The 20,714-nt window shown below is 34.7% G+C and overlaps 1 protein-coding gene and 1 long non-coding RNA gene across 2 annotated transcripts; one reads left to right on the top strand and one right to left on the bottom strand.

Moving 5' to 3' along the window:
- Nucleotides 1–6,100: 6,100 nt before the first annotated feature.
- Nucleotides 6,101–8,327, bottom strand: LOC145796760 (uncharacterized). Its single transcript, XR_014337273.1, has 3 exons — nucleotides 8,186–8,327; nucleotides 7,868–7,953; nucleotides 6,101–6,349 (listed from the first exon to the last, which is right to left on the bottom strand). It is a non-coding gene; the product is annotated as an uncharacterized LOC145796760 (long non-coding RNA).
- Nucleotides 8,328–19,809: 11,482 nt separating this feature from the next.
- On the top strand, nucleotides 19,810–20,481 carry LOC114285150 (uncharacterized). Its single transcript, XM_028228155.2, has one exon. The coding sequence runs from the start codon at nucleotides 19,810–19,812 to the stop codon at nucleotides 20,479–20,481; it is 672 nt and encodes a 223-aa protein (XP_028083956.2).
- The last annotated feature ends 233 nt before the right edge of the window (nucleotides 20,482–20,714 follow it).

The raw sequence follows: 20,714 nt of genomic DNA on the forward strand, positions 1-20,714 counted from the left end.
ATGCCACATGTGTGTGAGTGTTGCCATGACAGCATACTTACCATGAGGCTAGCTGCTTATGTGATATAACTGCTTGAGTGCCTGTGGATGGAGGTTGAATTACCTAAATTGGAATAATGCACTAAAACTGTGAGTTTTAAGCCCACTAGATAGTGGCAAAACCATCTTTTCTAAAGCCTACTTAAGGGTGGCAAAATCTGCATTTTAACCTACTTACGAGTAGCAAACCATTTTCAAAACAAACATGAAATGTTTTTATTCCAATTTAGGCGATTTGGTCTATACTTGTTTGCTGTGCGTATAACATAGTAATTCTAGGCTAATAACCGGAATAAGAGCATATATTGTTTTCAAAACAAGATATCATGGTTAGTAGAGGCCGATCTTTGATCGGGTGAGCGGGGGTGCTCATAGCTGACCTTCCCCAATCGTACCCAAGTTCCCGAGCCGAGGCAACTTTGGTGATGACGGACACGTGGCCTTTGGTACCGAGTCAGGGTTTCCTAAATTCCCCCAAAATAAAATATTTAGGTGGCGACTCTGTATCTGGCAAAGTAGTCCATGTTTGGCACTTCTTTTCTAAAAATCTGTTTTCTCAAAACGATTTGCTGGATTTGGACTCTTTGGTTCAGATTAAGAACTGTGACGAAATCGAGTCCGAACTGTAGCACGAAGGCCCCACGCGGGCACGTCTACACCACCCTTCGAAAGTCATATATGTTACTAAAGGATCAAAGTCATCCTTCGAAAGTGCTCATGACATCTCTTCAAACCAAATCCAAAGAGTTGGATTACTATGAAATTAGTTTGGCATTTTAACTAGCCACTAATGGCTATAAAATGATATTTCAATGAATAACATGCTTCGAAGTGTCTTGGGACATGCTTCGAAGGTAACCACAAAACGAAATAGTGATGGTTTTATGGATCAACTAATAAGCATATTTTTGGCCCAATATGTTGCAATAACAAAATATTATTTGTTAGCCATTCCATCAAAGTTATGTGATCCACAAATCCAAAATGGATTTTGAACAACAAAAGTCATGGTATAGTGTGACTATGAAAATTCATAGTTTTTGACACTTTGAAAAATGTCAAAAATTTTGAATTCATGAACAGTGCCTTGTTCATTATTCTTGACCATGTTTGTTTTAAAAACATGACTTTCGCCGAATTGATTTTTATAATTATTTGGCAAAGTGGGTTGTTTTTCCATGTTAGCCATTAATGGCTTATGAAAATCACCTATAGATGTATTATTTTCATGACTTGACTCTTTAAAAATTGGTTTTTGGACCCCCCGAATCATGCATGGAACATCATTCTTAGCCAAATTTGGCTCAAGAACATGCTCTTTCGTTATGTTAACTTCATAATTTGGCTCTTTAAAAATGGGCTCTTGAACCCCCCAGCCATTGATGAAATCAACTGTAACGCCCCAACTTCCGGGCCGTTAAATACATACAATAATGCAACATAAGTAGGATAGATAACCAAACATCTTAATATGCATATATAACCAGAGTTAATATCACATATAATTCGTTTATGTTCCATTACAGGATTACCAAAACGTTGTCAAACCAAAAGTCAAAAAGAAAAAAAAAAAACTACTAGTCTAAGTCTTCAAATGTACCACAGCTCCAACACTTCATCTTATTTGCCTTTGAAATAACCTTCACCATTGTAAACTGCTTCATCACCTGGCATGACACGCCATGAGCTTGGAATGCCTAGTAAAAACACATACATCTCCATATCTTCTATCAACCAATCAGCCATTCACAGAACAAATCAGGTAACATGACATACAATATTACAACAAGGTTCTATGAATTAGTAGTTAGACAAGACATCTAGAATCCCCCAAAGAGATCCTTCTACCCAACCACAAGGATTGAACACCGGACTATTCAGAACTCCCCCTTTTGCTGCTTTGCAGACCTTACCACCTATGCCCACCTCCTGGTTATTTACCGGTCAGTGACATTGATGGAGCTCAAAAGGGACGGCCAAACAAGTAGGCTCGCTTACACCCAAATCGTGCCTAGGGCTCGCCTACACCATGTACATACAATACCAAAGGGCTCGCTTACACCCTGAAACCACTGCATAGAGTCTAAATACATCCGTGTCAACCTAGGGGCTCGCTTAGACCGCTTGCGCAAGACTTAACTCATTTGGTTTTAGTCCCATCATAATTTATGTCATTCATATGTATAAATTATTCCACAACACTAATATGAACGTCACCCATTGCCAACCCCTTATCATTTCCCGTTTATTAGATCGTTTACCAAGTAAGTTAGTCACATTCAGTAATTCGGTAATATAAAAGAGCATGAGACAAACATAAGAGAGGAGATATAGCCCATAATAATCATGCATACGTATGGTAAGGAAAGCAAACAACATTAGACATGCTTTAAAATACTTGGAGACAGCTAACATAATAAAACACCTTTTCCAGCACTGTTCAGTTCTGAAGGGCTAACAAGAATGCTTTGGTAAAAATACTTCCAGGTCAAATTAGGGGCTGATATTGCACATAAATGATAATCAACCTGTCTAGTTTTAGTTCCAATTCTCAGAATTTGTATAGAACCTCCAGAAATTCGTTTACAAGCTATATTCTAGAACCTGTCCAGATTTGTCACCCTTTGGGAAAACTAGCTTTCCTCTCAATCTACCCGATGATTTTCACCCAAATAAATTCTATTGAAAAGAGGACTCAGAACTCTAAAGTTTGACAGAAGAACCAACATGAGATGATTTTTCTGGAATTTTATAAAATTGAAAGAAGTGGACTGTTTTTCAGAGACTCAGGACTAGATTTTTAAACACAATATCCAAGCCCTAAAATCACACAAGGAGGGGCTAATAAAATTATTACAAGCTTTAAACACACCAAATATCCTACATTAAATTCAGATTTGAGAAATAAGTAGATTTGATATTTCTTTTAAATTAGAGAAGTTGCAGCAGTGCATAATTTGACAAATTGCACTACAAGAAAAATCACCTTTGGCGACTAAATTTTTAGTCGCCAAAAGTCCATTTTTAGTTGCCAAAAGTCGACTTTTTAGTTTCCCTGACTAAAATTTTTAGTCACCGCTTTTGTCGCGAATACATGGTCGCCGGAGGTATAGGCGACTAAACCTTTTTTAGTAGGCAAAAAACAAGTCTTTAGCGACCAAAGTTTTAGTCGCCAATAGTGATTTACACTTTTGAAAATCATACATTTAGCGACTAATCCTTTAGTCGCCAATACTCACTGAATCGCTGACTAAACCGTTTAGTCGCCAAAATAAAGACTTTTGGCAACTAATAATTTTAGTCGCCAAAGATGTTTCCGTGAAAAAAAAAAAAAATACTAACTTTTTTGCTCTTTCTGAGATTTGAACCACCAACCTGTCCCAGGTTCTAAACCTTTAGAAGCACACTCCCTTCACTATGCCACTACAACACCACATGAATATATATGCAATATATATTATTTATATAGTATATTGACCCGTGTTAATATAAAACTATATATATATATAATTATTTTTATTCAATATAATTTATGTAAAAAATAAATTATTTACTAAAAAAAAATTGAGGCCACTTTTGGCGACTAAATCCATTATTTAACCGCCAATTCTATAATTTTGGGCTACTAATTATTTTTTAGTCACTAAAAAAATAAGTTCCACCTAAAAATAAACAATTTTGGCGATTAAACCTGTTTTTAGTTGCCGAAAACGTCCCATTTTGGCTACTAAATTGAATTTTAATCGCCAATTGCCTGTTTTTAGCTACTAAATTTTTTTTAGTAGCCAAAAAGCTTCACTTTCAGCGACCAAACTGTTTTTAGTCGCCAAACACGTATAATCGGCGACCAAACTGTTGTTTAGTCGCCAAAACCTATACTTTTGGCTACTAAATTATTTTAGTCGCCAAAAACCGTCACTTTTGGCTACTAAAAAACCTTTAGTCGGTAAAACCCATATAATCGGCGACTAAATTGATTTTTAGTCGCCAATAACTATACATTTGGCTACTAATTCCATTTTAGTCGCCGAAAATGACACTTTCAGTGACGAAAATAATTTTTTTAGTCGCCATTTCTGCATTTTCTTGTAGTGTTGGTAAGGCAAAGTCACTAAATCAAACCCACACTTTCATACACATCAAAAACCCTATTTACCATTAATATGAAACACAAGAGGGCATCTAGAAAATATGATGAAATGGGTGAAAGAATTGGAGAAGACATAGAAGGGGTGTGTTCTTACATTAACTCAAGAAAACAACTTTTCTTCCTTCTTCTTCTTCACTTCCTTATAGTTCACAATCTCCTCCTCTCACCCTCTCCTTGGCTGCTGAAAATATGTGTAGGGAATGTGGAAAATGTTCTCAATTTATAGGCAAGGGATTTAGGTTGAAAAGACAATTGTACCCTTGCTCAATTATTGTTCCTTAATGGCTAAGAAAATTATCTTAATGACTAAGGAAGGCATAAATACCTAGATATTTTTTATTTTATTTTTCAACCAATTTTCCACCAAAATATTATTTATAATACCTATGTACATATTCAAATAAATAATAAATGAAAGAACAACAAAAACAAAAATAGAAATAAAAATAAAATGTATGAATTAATTCATAAACTAGGAGGTAAATAAATAAAAACCAAGTTTTAGGGTACTTCCAATTATAAAGTGATGTTCCATGATTTACTTATGATAATATACGGGAAAATTATCCTTTATTAGGCCACTTTGTAAAATTTTATGAAATTTGGGACTAAAATGCGATTAACCCAACACTTAGGGTTTCAAGTGTAATTAGCAAAATTTAAGGTCTCTACATCAACTCTTTGCTTTTGTTATTTTTAACCATGGAAAAATTCTAAAAATATTCACCAATTTCGGCCATTAAAGCCTCAGTTAAAGACTTGGTAGTGAGAGTTGATAACTCATCATTCCATTGGCGAATTTTCATATCAAGTTGATGAATTTCTTCAATTAGATGGTTTCTTTTTTCTTCCGCCAAATAATATTGTAAGGGATGAAAGTTTATTTCATCAAGAAAATGGATTTTTTCTTGAAGATCCAAAATTTTTTGTTTACGCCAATAGATTTCATCTAGGCTATTTGAAATGGCCAAATCCAATTCATTTTTCATTTCTTACACTTGACGTCCCACTGGGCGTGCCAAAAATTGTTGGCTTATTTTTCTTACGAAGGAAAATATCATAAATGCAAGCGTGCCAATAAGGATTGAAAAATCTTTGCAGATTAAATTCAAGCTAATTATCAAGCGATTGCGTTGACGGTTCTTTTGCCTCAACAAAGAGGACTTCAAAATTGCCAAGTGTAGAGGAAAGAAAAATTAAAAAAAAAATGAGGGAGACAGAGAAAGACAATTGAGTGAACAATTAAAGTAATCATTACTTACCTCTACTCCTATGCTTCGAGAAGGAAGTGCATAAAATGCTTTGAAAAGGAAAGACTGAACATAAATGCTTCGAAATATAAATCTATGTTAAACTACTCTTAAGATAAGGAAAAATGACAAGAAATATTGAAATCAATTGTCTTTGATTTGAATTATGGATCTTTTACAATGTAGCCATGAATGGCTATTTATAGGCAAACATTTGTAGGAAAAAACTACCTAAAATTACCCCACTCTTCCACCTCCTCCATTTCATATTATATGATCTTCCATAACTTCCTTCAACCTTCACTTCATGCTCCATGTTCTCCACTTTATTCTCTATCATCTTTTCACATTTCATAACTTCTCATAACTTCCAAATGAGTAGGAGGATGCCACATGTACTGCAATTTATAAATAATAAATAATAATAAAAATTACAGATTTATGGTGCCAACACGTATTAGAGAATTGGTAGCCCCTCCTTCCCTCCTCGTTATTTTGTCTGAACAATGATACTAAGCTCTCTTTGTAACAAACAGCCTAAAGCCCAAGAAAACTGCCACATCCGTACATTTCAAGATTTCTAATCTCATGAGTTTCATGGTTGAACAACACCAGCTCGCTCGTCTGACTTTGAAACAAAAGCTCCTTCTCCTTTCAAAACCCACGCGAACGTGAAACTTCTGGAAAGGGTTTTACTGTTACTAGTTTGATCAAACACCCTTCCTCGCCATTACCCACATATCAATAATACATTCCAAAGTCAAATCAGTTTGACAAAAGAACAAACCAATAGAATTGTTGTACAATGAAAGAGACCCCCATTTACGTTCAGTATTAGCAGGCACCTCTATCTCTCTAAACTCCTCCAGCCTCATGTCAAATGAAAGGATGCCATACTGATTAGCATTACCTACAGCACATAGCCAATAATATGCTCCATTTATGCATGTGGCAGATAAAGAATTATAGATAGAACGACCTATAGGTATCGTAAGAAGATCAAAATGTCTCCATGAATCTTTACTTAGAGTGTATACTGCAACAACATAATAAGGATAATCTATGTCATCACCTGATTCATCAACAATCGCTTCATAAAAGTCGCGAATCCAAATAATCTTGTAATCCCTAGTCAACGGATCCAACCCAAATCCAACTACATTTACAACGGCATGAAAATTTGATGGAAAAATTGGTTTGAGTACATGGAGGCGTCTAAACTCTCTCATAGTAGGGTTCCACAGAGCCATACGGTTGCCATCATTATACCAAGTGTATACTAAAAATATGTCGTCAATGGGGCCAACAACATGTCCTATATAATCTGGGATCTGCAGATGATCAAGATTTTAATGTAAAGGCGATATGCAATTAAGTGTTTTATCAGGGAAAAGAGCGATATCATATCTATCAATGTCGAAAATATAATGATGAACAAGGAGATGGCTATTATTGTTTTCTTGGTTAAAGTGCTTGCTAATGAAATCATGGCTTTTAATTAGAGTGTACCAGTACTTGCAGACACATTTGAATCGCAACAGGGATTTCATGGGCAGCCTTGAGAGTATCTCATTTACAACATCTTCAGGAAAATTTTGATCCCTGTTGCTCAACATTTTACCACCCCTACTGTCAAGAGCCTTATTTTTTTGATGACACAAAAATAAAAAGAACAAACCTGTTACTGATTTTAGTTGAGTGAAAAAGGACAAAAAGAAATCTTATAATGCTCACCAGCTGCAACAACCTCAATTGCAAAATTTTTTTGATAATGATTCATTTCGTTAATACACCAAATAATATAAAAAGAAATATAGGTTGACATATCGTATGTGATTTTGAGACAATAAATCAAAAAAAATATATATAATTCTATAACATCAAACAATCATTTATCACGGTGATCACAGTTGTTGTGCGACAATTTACCTCTCTCAAATAATGTTTCATGAATCAAATCCTTTTTTAAGAAAGGTGACAGCAGAATACTACCTAAAGAAAGAATGAGGAATGAATTGATAACTTTGAACTAATAGCAAAGATATAACATTGCACTTCAAAAGTCTTAACGTTTGGCAAAGTGTTACATTTGAAAAAAGATGAAATATTATTTTTTGAGAATTCAAAAAATTTATTAATATTTCTGGAACTGTGAAAAAAAAAAAAAAAAAAACTCATCCGGTTAGTTTTGAGTTTTTTTTTTGATAAACAAGTTCACCTATAGAAATATATGGAATTTCTGAGAGATAGATGGAGAGATTCTAAGACATGGAAATAAATCAATAAACCAAAAACATATGAATAGATCGGTAAATACCAGACAATTGACAGATAAGAAGCACATAAAAATGAAGTAAAAAACAGAGAACCAGCTTCAAATGATGAAAATGTTAATGCAGAGAGAGAGAGAGAGAGAGACGAGAGAAACCTAAAATGCAAAATCAGATGATTGATCCTCGAACAAGAGAAATTGCTTAGGGCGATGTGGTTGAGAGATGTTTATATACCTAAAATCTCCACAATTTCAATAGGAGAGATTAATAAGAATCAGCCACAATCTAACACAAAATAATATTAATTAGTCCAAATTAATACAAACAAACAACTGTGGTCATTGCACTCCAAGATCAAAAAATAATATTAAAAAAAATGCCCATAACCTGGATAGTAAAAGGAGAGTAAATAAAAGGGCAAGAGAAACAAATCTGGAGAGTAAATCAGGGAGCAAAGAGAAAAAGAGACTTACCAGTTACCAAATAGGCGAGTGGAGGCAATCTGAGAGGATGATCGACGGCGACTGACAAGGCTAGCGGCAGCAGCAACAGTAGGCAAGGCTAGCGGCGGCGGCGACGACCAACAAGTTGAGGAGGAACGAGAGGGAGACAAGATGTTAGGGTGAATTAGGGCCCAATAGGCTTAATAAAGAAGCCATTTGTTTTGTTGGGAAAAAAAAAAAAAAACTCATTAATCCCAGAATAAAAATGAGATCTCTATTTACCATCTTTATACATTGACATTTTTATTTTCACAAACGAAATTATAACTATTCTAAAACAGGAATAAATCATACCATATGTAATCAAATCTCCAACCTTCAATAAATATTTTTAAAATCAAAACCAACAAAATAGTCTTTTGCCTTTTCGATTGAATCAAGAAAGTCTTGATCATTTAGGATATGTTGTATGTTGTACATCACACATTTGAAGAATGAATAACACAAAAGTAATAAGTTGTGTTATTTATATTAACAATTATAAAATTAGAACACATGCAACACTTAGTGGCAGAGTTAGAAAATTAAATTAGAAGGGCCACTTATTAATTACAATATCGGAAATTTTTACAAAAATATTTCACGCAAGTTTTTACTATTGATTTTGAGAAATATCAAAAAAATAATATCATTTGGAACTAGTGAACAATACAAAAAAAAAAAAAAAAATGGATATAAGTCTTAAAATAAATTATATAATGATAATTTTTTTTTAATACAAAATTTGATTAAAAATTCAATATAATGGTAATACCATGTCACCATTGATATGCGATATCACCAACTAATAGTGCATAAACACATATAGAGGGAACCTCACATATCAAATGTAACTAACAATTCAATAAATTTCATATATTTATAGTGAGATTACTTATACTTGCATGTCAATAATAATGATATCACCGTTACATTCAAACTTTTTCATAGATAATATGGTTTATAGTAGTCTTTTCATTTTCAATTAAAACAACCATTATTGTTCTCATAATTTTTAACATGTCATTGACATTTCACTCTAATAATATTTTTGTAATTTTTTTTATTTAAAATATTTTCTTTATGTTTGCAAAATTAAAAAAAAAAAAATCCCAAAATCCAAGAGGGGCACGTGACCCACTCCCGGCCTTCACTCCCTTTGCCACTGGCAACACTTATATTTATTCAAATAACACTAAATAATTTCTCTATGTTTTATAGTTTTTACCATTTTTTCTACAGGTAGTATGCATCTTAAAAATGAAAATAGAAGAATAAAAAATATAATGTAGTGTTTTTTTTGTTTCCCAAAATATAAATTTAAAGATTTGTGCAGCAACCAGTAATAAAGAAGTCATGAACCGCATTAGAGAATTGGTAGCCCCTCCTCTTCATTTTGTCCAAACACTGAAACTAAGCTCTCCTTGTAACAAATAGCCCAAAGCCCAAGAGCATTAGCAAGGATCTTCTGTCTCCAAAAATCTCTATTTCTTGTCTCAAATCACTTACAACCATTGATTTTGGACAAGAATTTTTAGGGACAGAGGATCCTTGGGCCAAGAGCATTGCCACATCCGCAGATTTCAAGATTTCTCATTTCATGGATTTCATGGTTGTACAACACCAGCTCATTCGTCTGACTGTCAAACAAAAGCTCCTCTTTCCAAAACCCATGTGGAAGAAAAACTTCTGGAAAGGGATTTGTTGTTATTAGTTTGGTCCAACACCCTTCCTCCTCTATCACCCATATATCAATAGTAGAATGCAAAATCACACCAGTTTGACAAAGGAACAAACCAATAGAATCATTGAACAATGAAAGAAACCTCCATTTAGGTTCAGGATGATCAGGCCCTTCTATCTCTCTAAATTCCTCCAGCCGCATGTCAAATGAAAGGATCCTATGTTCACTATAATCCAAACCAGACAGCTAATAATATGCTCCATTTATGGATGTGGCACACAAAGAATTATAGATATTACGGTATTTAGGTATTGTAAGAAGATCGAAATGTCTCCACAAATCATTACCCATAGTGTATATTGTAGCAACATGATAAGGATAATCTATATCATATGTTTCATCATCAATGCTTTCAATAAAGTCGCGAATCCAAATATCTTGTGATCCCTAGACAATGGGTCCAACCCAAATCCAACCATATTTGTAAGGGCATGAAAATTCGGTAGAAAGATAGGTTCGAGTACCTGGAGGCAGTTGAACTCTCTCATAGCAGGGTTCCATAGAGCCATATGGTCACTGTTGCTATAATACCCAGGAATGTGCAACAAAAATATGCCATCAATGGGGCCAACAACATTGCCTATACATTCTGGGCTCTGTAGATGATCAAGATTTTCATGCAAAGGTGGTATGCCAGCGGGTGTTTCATCGGGGAAAAGAGCGATAGCATATCTATCAATGTCGGAAATATAATGCTAAATAAGGAGACGACCATTATTGTTTTCCTGGTAAAAGTGCTTGCTAATGAAATTAGGGCTTTTAATTAGAGTGTACCAATACCTGCAGACATATTTGAATCGCAACAGGGATTTCACAGGCAGCCTTGAGAGTACCTCATTCACAACATCTTCAGGTAAATTTTGATCCCTGTTGTTCAACATTTTATCGCCTCTACAGCAAGAGCCTTTTATTTATTTATTTATTTATTTTTTCTGGTGACACAAAATAAAAAGAACAATCCTGTTATTGATTTTAGTCGAGAAAAAAAGGACCAAAAGAAATCTTGTAAGGCTCACCAGCTGCAACAACCCCAATTGCAGAAAAGATATTGATAATGATTTGTTGGTGAAAATACCGGAAAAAATTATATTTTATTAATAAAGAATGCAAAGAAAATGAGATACAAATAAATCAGGCTGAGGCACGGATATCTCGTTTTCTTTAAGGAGATCAAGCCCACTGTGGTAGGAAGAACCCAAATACTGATGTAGCAGTCACAAAACTATGACTTGTCCCCTCCAGGATACAATAGCCCAACCACTTGTCATATGGTTCAGACTAACTCTGCACAAGATGGTGAACCCAAAGCTCTACTAAGAAAAAAGACCCTTCTTTGCTAGTAATCTCTCAAGTATAAATAATAGTTGATGTGTTGGTGTGGAAAAGAGTAGATGAAAGAAACTATTTATAGGCCAGTAGGACTTTACAAAATACACCAAAAAATAATAATGACCATGAACCTAGAGAAAAGGGAGAGTGTATTCAAATATTAACTCACCACTTAGTTCATGAATTCTAATTAATCTTCATTCATGAACAAGACAAAAGGTCACCAAAATAATGAATCTCCATTCATGAACAAGACAAAATAAGATTCATGAACAATATATATATATATATATATAATAAAAGATATTAAAATGGTCCAACAATCCCCCACTCATTTTAATATCAACAAGGACAAGAGAGATTACCAAACAAAGATAGACTAGTATGCATCATGAATGTGTGCTCTGCATTGAACCTTTATTAGTGAAACAGTAACATCTACTCCAGAGTCAGTAGTGGTCTCAGACTTGAACTATGACTACTTGGGGGAAATAAAGTATTACTGCTCACACATAATAGTCCAGGTGTTGACATGAGCTTTAATAGCCAGCACATTTCGGCCTTGTGCTAATCTCAGTTTTAATGAGCATATTTGAGAATAAGCTTTGTTCTTATAGAAAGCAGCCCCACTTTCATGCTCACATAGGTGAAATCTGTCAAGGATGTTCCTGTAATTGACACACCCCACTCAACAAGAGCTACAGAATTTCATTAAGAGTATAAAAACTCAACCCTCCAACATTATAGGACAAATGCACTTACATCATAGGGATAGACAACAAAATATTAAGGAGTGCATTTTTTACAACCACCATATGATTCGTTCTTCCCATTGAACCTAGTTACAGGATCTCTGGTCCCTGGGTTGGGTATCCTCATACATGGTTTATAATTTTATAGGCTTCAAACCCATCCCCCTCGATGTATTCCAGACCCTATCTCTCACCAAGGCCTTGGTTAACGGATCCGCAAGATTATCACAAGATTTTACATAATTCACAGTTATGATGCCATTACTCAAATAGGATCTCACATTACTGTATTTCCTTTGAATAGGTCTGGATTTACCATTATAAAAATGATTGTTCACTCTACCAATAGCAGCAGTGCTATCACAACGAATTAACACAGGAGGAATTGGTTTTTCCTAAAAAGGGATTTCATGTAACAAATCTCTCAACCAATTTGCTTCCTCACATGCTGAAGCTAGCACTATAAGTTCAGCTTTCATAGTAGAAATAGCAATTATAGTATGTTTTTTAGACTTCCAAAATATAGCACCACCACCCAAGGTAAAAATAAAACCCGAGGTAGAGAGAGAATCACCTGACAAAGTGTTCTAATTAGCATCACTGTATCCCTTAAGTATCGCAGGATACTTGTTATAAAACAAAACATAATTTTTGATACCAGATAAATATCTCATAATTCTTCCTATGGCTAGCCAATAATCTCGACTTGGCTTGCTAGTAAACCTGCTAAGTACTCCAACAGCATATACAATGACAGGTCTAGTACAATCAGTAGCATATCTCAAACTACCAATCATGCTAGCATATTCCTTTTGATTTATCACTTCTTTTTCATTTGTTACAACAGATAAATGTATGCTTGTATCAAAAGGAGTAGCAACATGCTTACAGTCTAGAAAGTTATATTTCTTTAAATTTTTCTCAACATAATGCGATTGATCAAGAAAAATGCCATCCTTAGTCTTGGTAATTTTACTTCCCAAAATAAAATTAGCTTCACCAAGATTTGTTATATCAAAGTGGCTATTAAGCATATTTTTAGTCTCATTTATATTATACAAATTAGAGCCAAAGATAAGTAAATCATCTACATATAGGCTAATAATAACATGTGCATTCTCACAAGTTTTATAATATATGCATTTATTACATTCATTAGTCTTATAGCCATTCTCAAGCATACATGAATCAAATTTCTCATGCCACTGTTTAGGAGCTTGTTTTAAACTATGAAGGGATTTAGTTAGCTTACACACCTTGCTTTCTTGGCCAGGCTCCACAAAGCCTTCGGGTTGGTCCATGTAAATCTTCTCATCTAGATCTCCATTTAAAAATGTTGTTTTTACATCCATTTGATGAATTTTTAAATCATGAATTGCAGCCACTGCTATCAACAGTCTAATGGATATAACTCTAGTAACCGGAGAAAAAGTATTAAAGAAACCAAGATCAACTTGTTGCTTAAAACCTTAGTGACAAGCCTCGCTTCATATTTATCTATAGGTCCATCCGGTTTAAGTTTTTTACGAAGGACCCATTTACACCCAATAGTTTTACAACCTGGAGGTAAATCCACTAGCTTCCATGTTTTATTTAAAAGTAGTGAATCTATCTCATCATTTACAGCCTCTCTCCAGAAAATAGCATCAGGTGATGATAAAGCTTCTTGCACCATAAGAAGAATTTCTTCCACATTGTAAAGATAATAGTCAGGGCTAAAATCTTTTTCAACTTTAGCTCGTTTACTCCTCCTTGGTTGGATTTGAGAATTTTCTTGTTCTTGAAAACTTGAGATGGAGTAGAAGAGCTAGGCACGGATAAAATATTTTCAGAAATTATTTGACCCCCACTATTTCTAGATTTGAAAGGAAATTTGTTTTCATGAAAAATAGTATCACCTAATTCAAAAATAATATTATTTTCCATATTAAAAAATCTATAAGCTGTACTATGCAGCGCATACCTAAGAAAAGCACAGGTGGTAGCTCGTTCACCCAATTTAAGTCATTTAGGATCTGTAAGCCTCACAAAAGCTAAACAACCCTAAAACCTCAAATAAACTAGATTTGGTTTATGCCCCCACCACAACTCATAAGGTACAATTTTAGTCTTTTTGTGTAGCACTCTATTTATCACATGGCAAGCTGCCAAAATAGCCTCGCCCCAAAAATTTAAGGGAGCATCTGAATCAATAAGCATAACATTCGTCAAGTCAATTAACGTTCTATTTTTTCTTTTAGCTACGCCATTAGATGAAGGTGAATATGGTAGAGTAGTCTCATAAATAATTCCCAATGATTGAACTAAAGAGTTGAATCCAAGAGATTCATACTCCCGACCTTTATCACTTCTAATTCTCTTAATCTTTTTACCGAATTGATTTTTCACTTCAAGAAGGAATTCTTTAAATTTCTCAAAAACATCACTTTTATTTTTTACTAAATATACGTTTGTGTATTTTGAAAATCATCAATAAAAGTGATAAAATATCGGTTACCACCTCGAGTTAAAATTCCTTCACACTCACACAAATTAGTATGAAATAATTTTAGCAATTTGGTATTTTTTTTCAACACTTTTATGAGGCCTCTTGGTAATTTTTGCTATACTGCAAACTTCACATTTCTCAAAATTTTTTTGTCACTTTAAGAATTAATCCTAAACTACTCCTGATTCCCACATATTTACTGTTAATATGACATAAGCGAGCATGCCAAAAATTAATAGAAGACAAAATATAAGTGGTGTCATAGTAATAATCATAAAATTAATCAGCAAGGAAATTTAAGAGATAAAATTGACATTTATACTCATCTGTATTGTAGGAAGCCACTTTTGTTTCATGTGCCTCGTACTCTTTATCATTTATCTCCTTGATTGAGATTTTGTTTGGGTTCTTCTCGGTAAGAGCATATGCAACTTTCAAAAGGCTAAAGTAAAAAAGAACTTTTTCTTTCCACCTTTTAAAATAAACTCCATTGAACTTGAAAGGCTTGTTGAGATCTCCAATTCTACCGTTGGTTTTTTCTGGTACTTGTTCCATGTTTGATCTCCTTAAAATTGTTGGTGAAAATACCAGAAAAAATTACATTTTATTGATGAATAATGCAAAGAAAATGAGATACAAATAAATCACGCTGAGACACGGATATCTCATTTTCTTTAAGGAGATCAAGCCCACTGCGGTAGGAATAACCCAAACACCAATGCAGTAGTCACAAAACTATGACTTGTTCCCTCCAGAATACAACAACCCAACCGCTTGTCGCATGGTTCAGACCAACTCTGCACAAGATGGTGAATCCAAAGCTCCACCAAGAAAAAAGATCATTCTTTGCTAGTAATCTCTCAAGTACAAACAATAGTTGGTGTGTTGGTGTGGAAAAGAGTAGATGAAAGAAACTATTTATAGGCCAGTAGGAATTTACAAAATACACTAAAAAATAATAATAACCCTGAACCTAGAGAAAAGGGAGAGTGTATTCAACTATTAACTCACCATCTAGTTCATGAATTCTAATTAATCTTCATTCATGAACAAGACAAAAGGTCACCAAAATAATGAATCTCCATTCATGAACAAGACAAAAGAAGATTCATGAACAAAAAATATACAAATAAATAAATAAAAGATATTAAAATGGTCCAACATGATTCATGTCCTTAATACACCAAATAAAAAACGAATGGTATATTATTGAAATTATATTGCTGTTTATTTCTTTTAAAACAAATGTGGTATAAAAATATAACTACTAATATCCAATCATCTTAATTTTTTGTATTAATATTTTTATAACATGCCCCAAAATAGGCTCACCATTATCCAACTCAAGAATTTGGTTTTTCTTGAGTTCTTTTTTCTTCTTTCCAATCTAAAAAAAAAACCCAAGAAAAAACAAATTCTTGAACAATTTCTCATGTTTTGGACAAACTATCTAGTAATTGCAACTTTTCATGTCCAAGAACAATGAAGCAAAAGCTGGCCGAGATAGTAGTAACATGTATATATGTTATATACTATATACTAAAATCTGGTCATAATAATGTACACTAAATCATTCCACACGTGAGAGGAGTCCATCAAATTAAAATATGAACAGTTGGGCAACTTCTAACTATTGATCTATTTCCGAAATATAAATATTAGCTCTTGTTTACATAGGTTAAGAAAATTTTAAGATATTATGTATTTTCATGCAAAATGTATAATATTTCAAAACTTATTGATATGTGTCTTTAAAATATGTGTTAATAAAATTATTAAATATTTTAAAGATAAGTAACAAATGTTAGGGACAAATGCATTTATAGAGCATTTGTCACCATTTCTTTTCATTTTTCTATGTGATTATATAAAATTTTAAAACCCTTAAAGTGTCATGCGAATTGTTATTTTGTACTAAATTGAAAAACAGCAAAAACCGAATTGTGGCATTGGGTCACTTTTGATTTTTCAATTAACAAAATTAAAGAATTCAATTTAGAGCTAAATTTTCTCCCAATTCAGAACCAAACAATTACACCCTTACCTATTAGTCACTTGTCAGTGCAACATTTTCTACATGCTTACACATTTTTTATTTTAAATTAAGGATGCAAAAAAAAAAAAAAAAGAAGCCGACAAAGCCAAAAGTGAAGTAAGGAGGTATCAAGCTAATTTGTCATTCTTTTTTTTTTTTTTTTTTTTGATAACCAAGTGTTCGGGCCAGCACTCTTTTGGAGTGTCGCACCTCGACTAATCTCGAGGCCTTGAGCCGATCGACCAGGCAAAGACGCAGTGGCCCGCAAGTAGCTAGCTAGGGGTGAGATTCGAATCTAAGACCTAGAGAGGAGCATACTCCTAGGTCCCTAGTCCCTCGCCCTCAACCAACTTGGCTACTGTAACAACCTCGACCTCTGATTAACGTTAATACATGATGCAATACGCTTAATAAGTAATTAAGATAAAATTCTAAATTATTTGCATATGTGTTGCATTATTTGTGTTTCTATCTGTTTATCATAGGAATATCTGTTTGAAATCTTGTTATATTTTGTGAATCGAAGGCCTTATCGGCATCTGATCACGAAATTGACTTGGTATATGTGTTATTTGGAATTTTTAGAACATTATGGTAAGTTCAATTGATATTCGATTCAAAACGAATAAAATAGAATAAAATAATTCCACTTAGTTATTTTTGACTCAAACTAATTAAGTTTCATTAGTTGAGCCTATATAAGGCACAAGTGAGCTCTTGATTACACTTTACACACTCATTTCCTCATCCCTTGAGCTTACAAATGTAGAGGGAGAGAGGGAGAAGGAGAGAGGGAGAGGGAGAGAGAGAGAGAGAAAGAGGGAGAAGAGAAGATTGAGCCCATTTTAGGAGAATTACAAGAGAATTTGGAGGGTTTGGCTTGAGACTTCAAACAATTGACCATTGGATTTAAGAATTCAACCTTCTAACTTTGGGATTGAGTCACTTAGCACATGAATTCAAACAATTGAGTTGTATAGTGCAAGAATTGAACTTAGATGGTTGACTATAGAAGTGTACCATGTATGCATGCATATATCATAGCATTTTTGAGTTTGAGTCTCAAGAATTTCCATATGCCATGTCCATATCTTTGTTTTTTTTAAGGAATTCAACAAATTTTTGATCTAAACATCTCATTTGCTCATGATTTGGAAACTTGGAGCTTAAATCACTCCATGCATGTCATATTCATGTTATGTTTTTACAATTCAAGCTTGAGTTTGTATAATTGACATTCTTATGGGCCTTGATTTCATGAAATGATCCTTACTTCTTTATGTTTTCCAAGTTTAGACTTGTTTTCTCAAGTTTTGGGGCCCAAGAGTTGTGTTTGAAGGGTTGAATTTGAGTTTTGAGTTGAGAAGAGCAATCTGGAAATTCTAGAATTTTACTTTCTGCTCGAGCGGCAGAACCTGCGCTCGAGCGATCACTCTGTGATCTTACACTTCCGCTCTAGTGACCTGAAGTCTGCTCGAGCGTGAAATGCAAGCTCCCAAAAGTTTCATGTTTTTGCAGACTACTCGAGCAACAAGAGTTGCACTCAAGCGAGGACCTGAATCTCACGCTCGAGCAACCGTTGAGCGTCCGTCGAGCGTGAAAATCACTCAACCAGTTCTTTTTTCAAAAGTTTGCAGACCGCTTGAGCGAAGAAAGTTGTGCTCCAGCAACCCCTCACATGATTGTATTTCTGCTCGAGTGGGGTAAGTTACGCTCGAGTGGGACCCCTATTTTTGGCAAGCTTTGTTTAGGATTCCAAAGTGCATCTTAGCATCCACATTGCATCCTAGGAATTCTTAGGCCATGATTAAAACTCGATAAGAGGTTAATACTTAGAAACACACTAAGAATGAAACGAAAGAAGTTAAGTGCCAACTGAGTGTGTGTGTCATTATATGTTTCTGCTGTATGTATGTAGGTCATGCGCTACAAGTTATCTGAATTGTTTGATTCGCAAGTGGAGCCATCTGTGAGTAATAACTTTGTAAAGCTATGTTTATGTCTAAAATAATTTCTTATATGATATGATATGACAAGAATGCTCTGTTTTATGAAATGTTACATTTTGTCCAATGAATGATTGTTCAATTTTTGACAAGTATTCGTGGCATCCTTAGCACAAGGTCCTTACCCGGGGGTAATAATATCATGGTTTATAAGCAAGGCCTTTGTCCAGGGGTAATAATACCGTGGTCTCATGGCCCTTGCCTAAGGGTAACAATACCGTGGCTCAAGTATATTATAAGCTCTCGGTACCAGAGGTTCCTTATGGAATTGACAAGCATGATAACGCTAATGGATATACCATTTATGATGAAGCATGAACTGTAATTTGTGTATGAAGTTAAACAAGAAAATGAATACAATTTGTTTTTGATATGAACTCTAGTTTCTGATTCTGTTAAGGACATCATTCATTTAAACTCTTTACTCTGTTATTATTCTCTAGGCTTCCACTCACTATTTATATTATGTATGTAGGTGACCTTGCGCGTAACCAGGCTCAGAGTTGAGGACCTGGCGTCTTAGTTTTTGTCAGCCAGCCTTTGTGCCTCCCAAGGAGGTTCCATACATCTTATGGTTATGTTTTGCGAACGTATAAGGCTTTGTTTTCTCTTTAGATTATGAACAAGTTTTTGTTAATCGTATATTGGGCTAAACCCCCTTTTGTTTATATCTGTAATGAATATGATGTAAGACTACTACATTATAATGTCGTGTATATGTGAAAAAGGTTTAAAGTTTCTGTTCCATATATGTCTCCATAGCTTAATGGACTATGTATGTTTCTATATTTGCTTCCGCAACCCCTAATTATAAATTATTTTATTTAGAGGCCTTTGGTAATCCAAGGATTACTGGTTGGTTACGACGCTAAACCTATAGGGGTGGGTTTAGGTCATGACATAGTGGTATCAGAGCACATGATTATATCGGACACACGAGTCCATATGAGCTATAGGGTGTCCTAGTGAGGGTTAGGGGCATTCCATCTACATGTGTGAGTGTGTATTAATTTCTGTGCATGAGAAAACTGTACCAGAACATGAACACATGAAATTGAAACGAACGAACTGGAAGTGAATATTCCAAACACTGTGCAAAGAACTATTTGCCTATGTTTATTATTCTTTTGTTTACCTATAGCTAATGGAGAATGCAAGAAGTAGTGATGCAAGTGAATCCGCAGAGGCTCGAATGAGCCGAATGGAACAAATGATTGCCGCTCTGACTAAAACAATAACAAAGTAGCAAAGACAACAACCGATGCCTTCTTCGCCTCCTCCGGTCCAAGTTGTGGTGGATAATAATGACATCATTAACCTCACTCAGAAATTCATGAAGATGAAACCGCCGACCTTCTTGGGTGGTATTGAACCATTGAAAGCGGAGACTTGGTTACTAGAAATAGAGAAGTTATATGAAGTATTTCCTTATACTAAGACTCAGAAGGTTTTATTGGCCACTTACACTTTTAAAGATGAAGCTCGGAGATGGTGGTTATTAATCCGAAGTAGTAATGAGAATATGACCTCGGCTCAATTCAATGAGATCTTCTATAACAAGTATTTTCCTCAGTACTTTCGGGATCAGAAAGTTTCTGAATTCCAAGAATTGAAGCAAGGCAGAATGTCTGTAGCCAAGTATGAGGCTAAGTTTACTGAGTTGGCCAGATTTGCTTCTCATATGGTCGATACAGATTATAAGAAGGCCCGAAAATTTGAAGAGGGCTTAGACCTGGATGTGTATGATCGACTGGGCGTATTGAAATTGCCTACTTATTTGGAAGTGCTTGATAGGGCATTTATGGTAGAGGCCATACTAGCAACAAAGAAACAAGCTACAACTCCAACACTAAATGGAGAGGTAAAAGGCCGGATTCAGTTTCAAGAAGGGCCGATCATTTTCGAAGAAGCAAAATATTGGATCGTCAAGTAGCTCAAGCCAAAGCAGTGGGTCTATGCCAGTTTGTCCATAATGTGGAAGGAAACATAGGGGCATGTGCCACCGAGCATCTGGTGCTTGTTTCCGATGCGGCAAGACAGGCCACATGATTAGAGTGTGCTCGATGAGACTTGACACGACTAACCGTTTTGCAGCAAGTTCAGCTGGATTTACTTCTGCACCAAGAACAAATGTGAGAGCTAATACTAGGGGAGAAACTTTGAGAC

The sequence above is a fragment of the Camellia sinensis genome, chromosome 8, assembly GCF_055761805.1.
Source record: "Camellia sinensis isolate YWXY chromosome 8, ASM5576180v1, whole genome shotgun sequence".
In the NCBI taxonomy this organism is placed as follows: domain Eukaryota; kingdom Viridiplantae; phylum Streptophyta; class Magnoliopsida; order Ericales; family Theaceae; genus Camellia; species Camellia sinensis.

What these genes read in the sequence shown, in the direction of transcription:
- LOC114285150 (XM_028228155.2), top strand. Translation starts at nt 19,810, where the DNA reads ATGCCTTCTTCGCCTCCTCCGGTCCAAGTTGTGGTGGATAATAATGAC.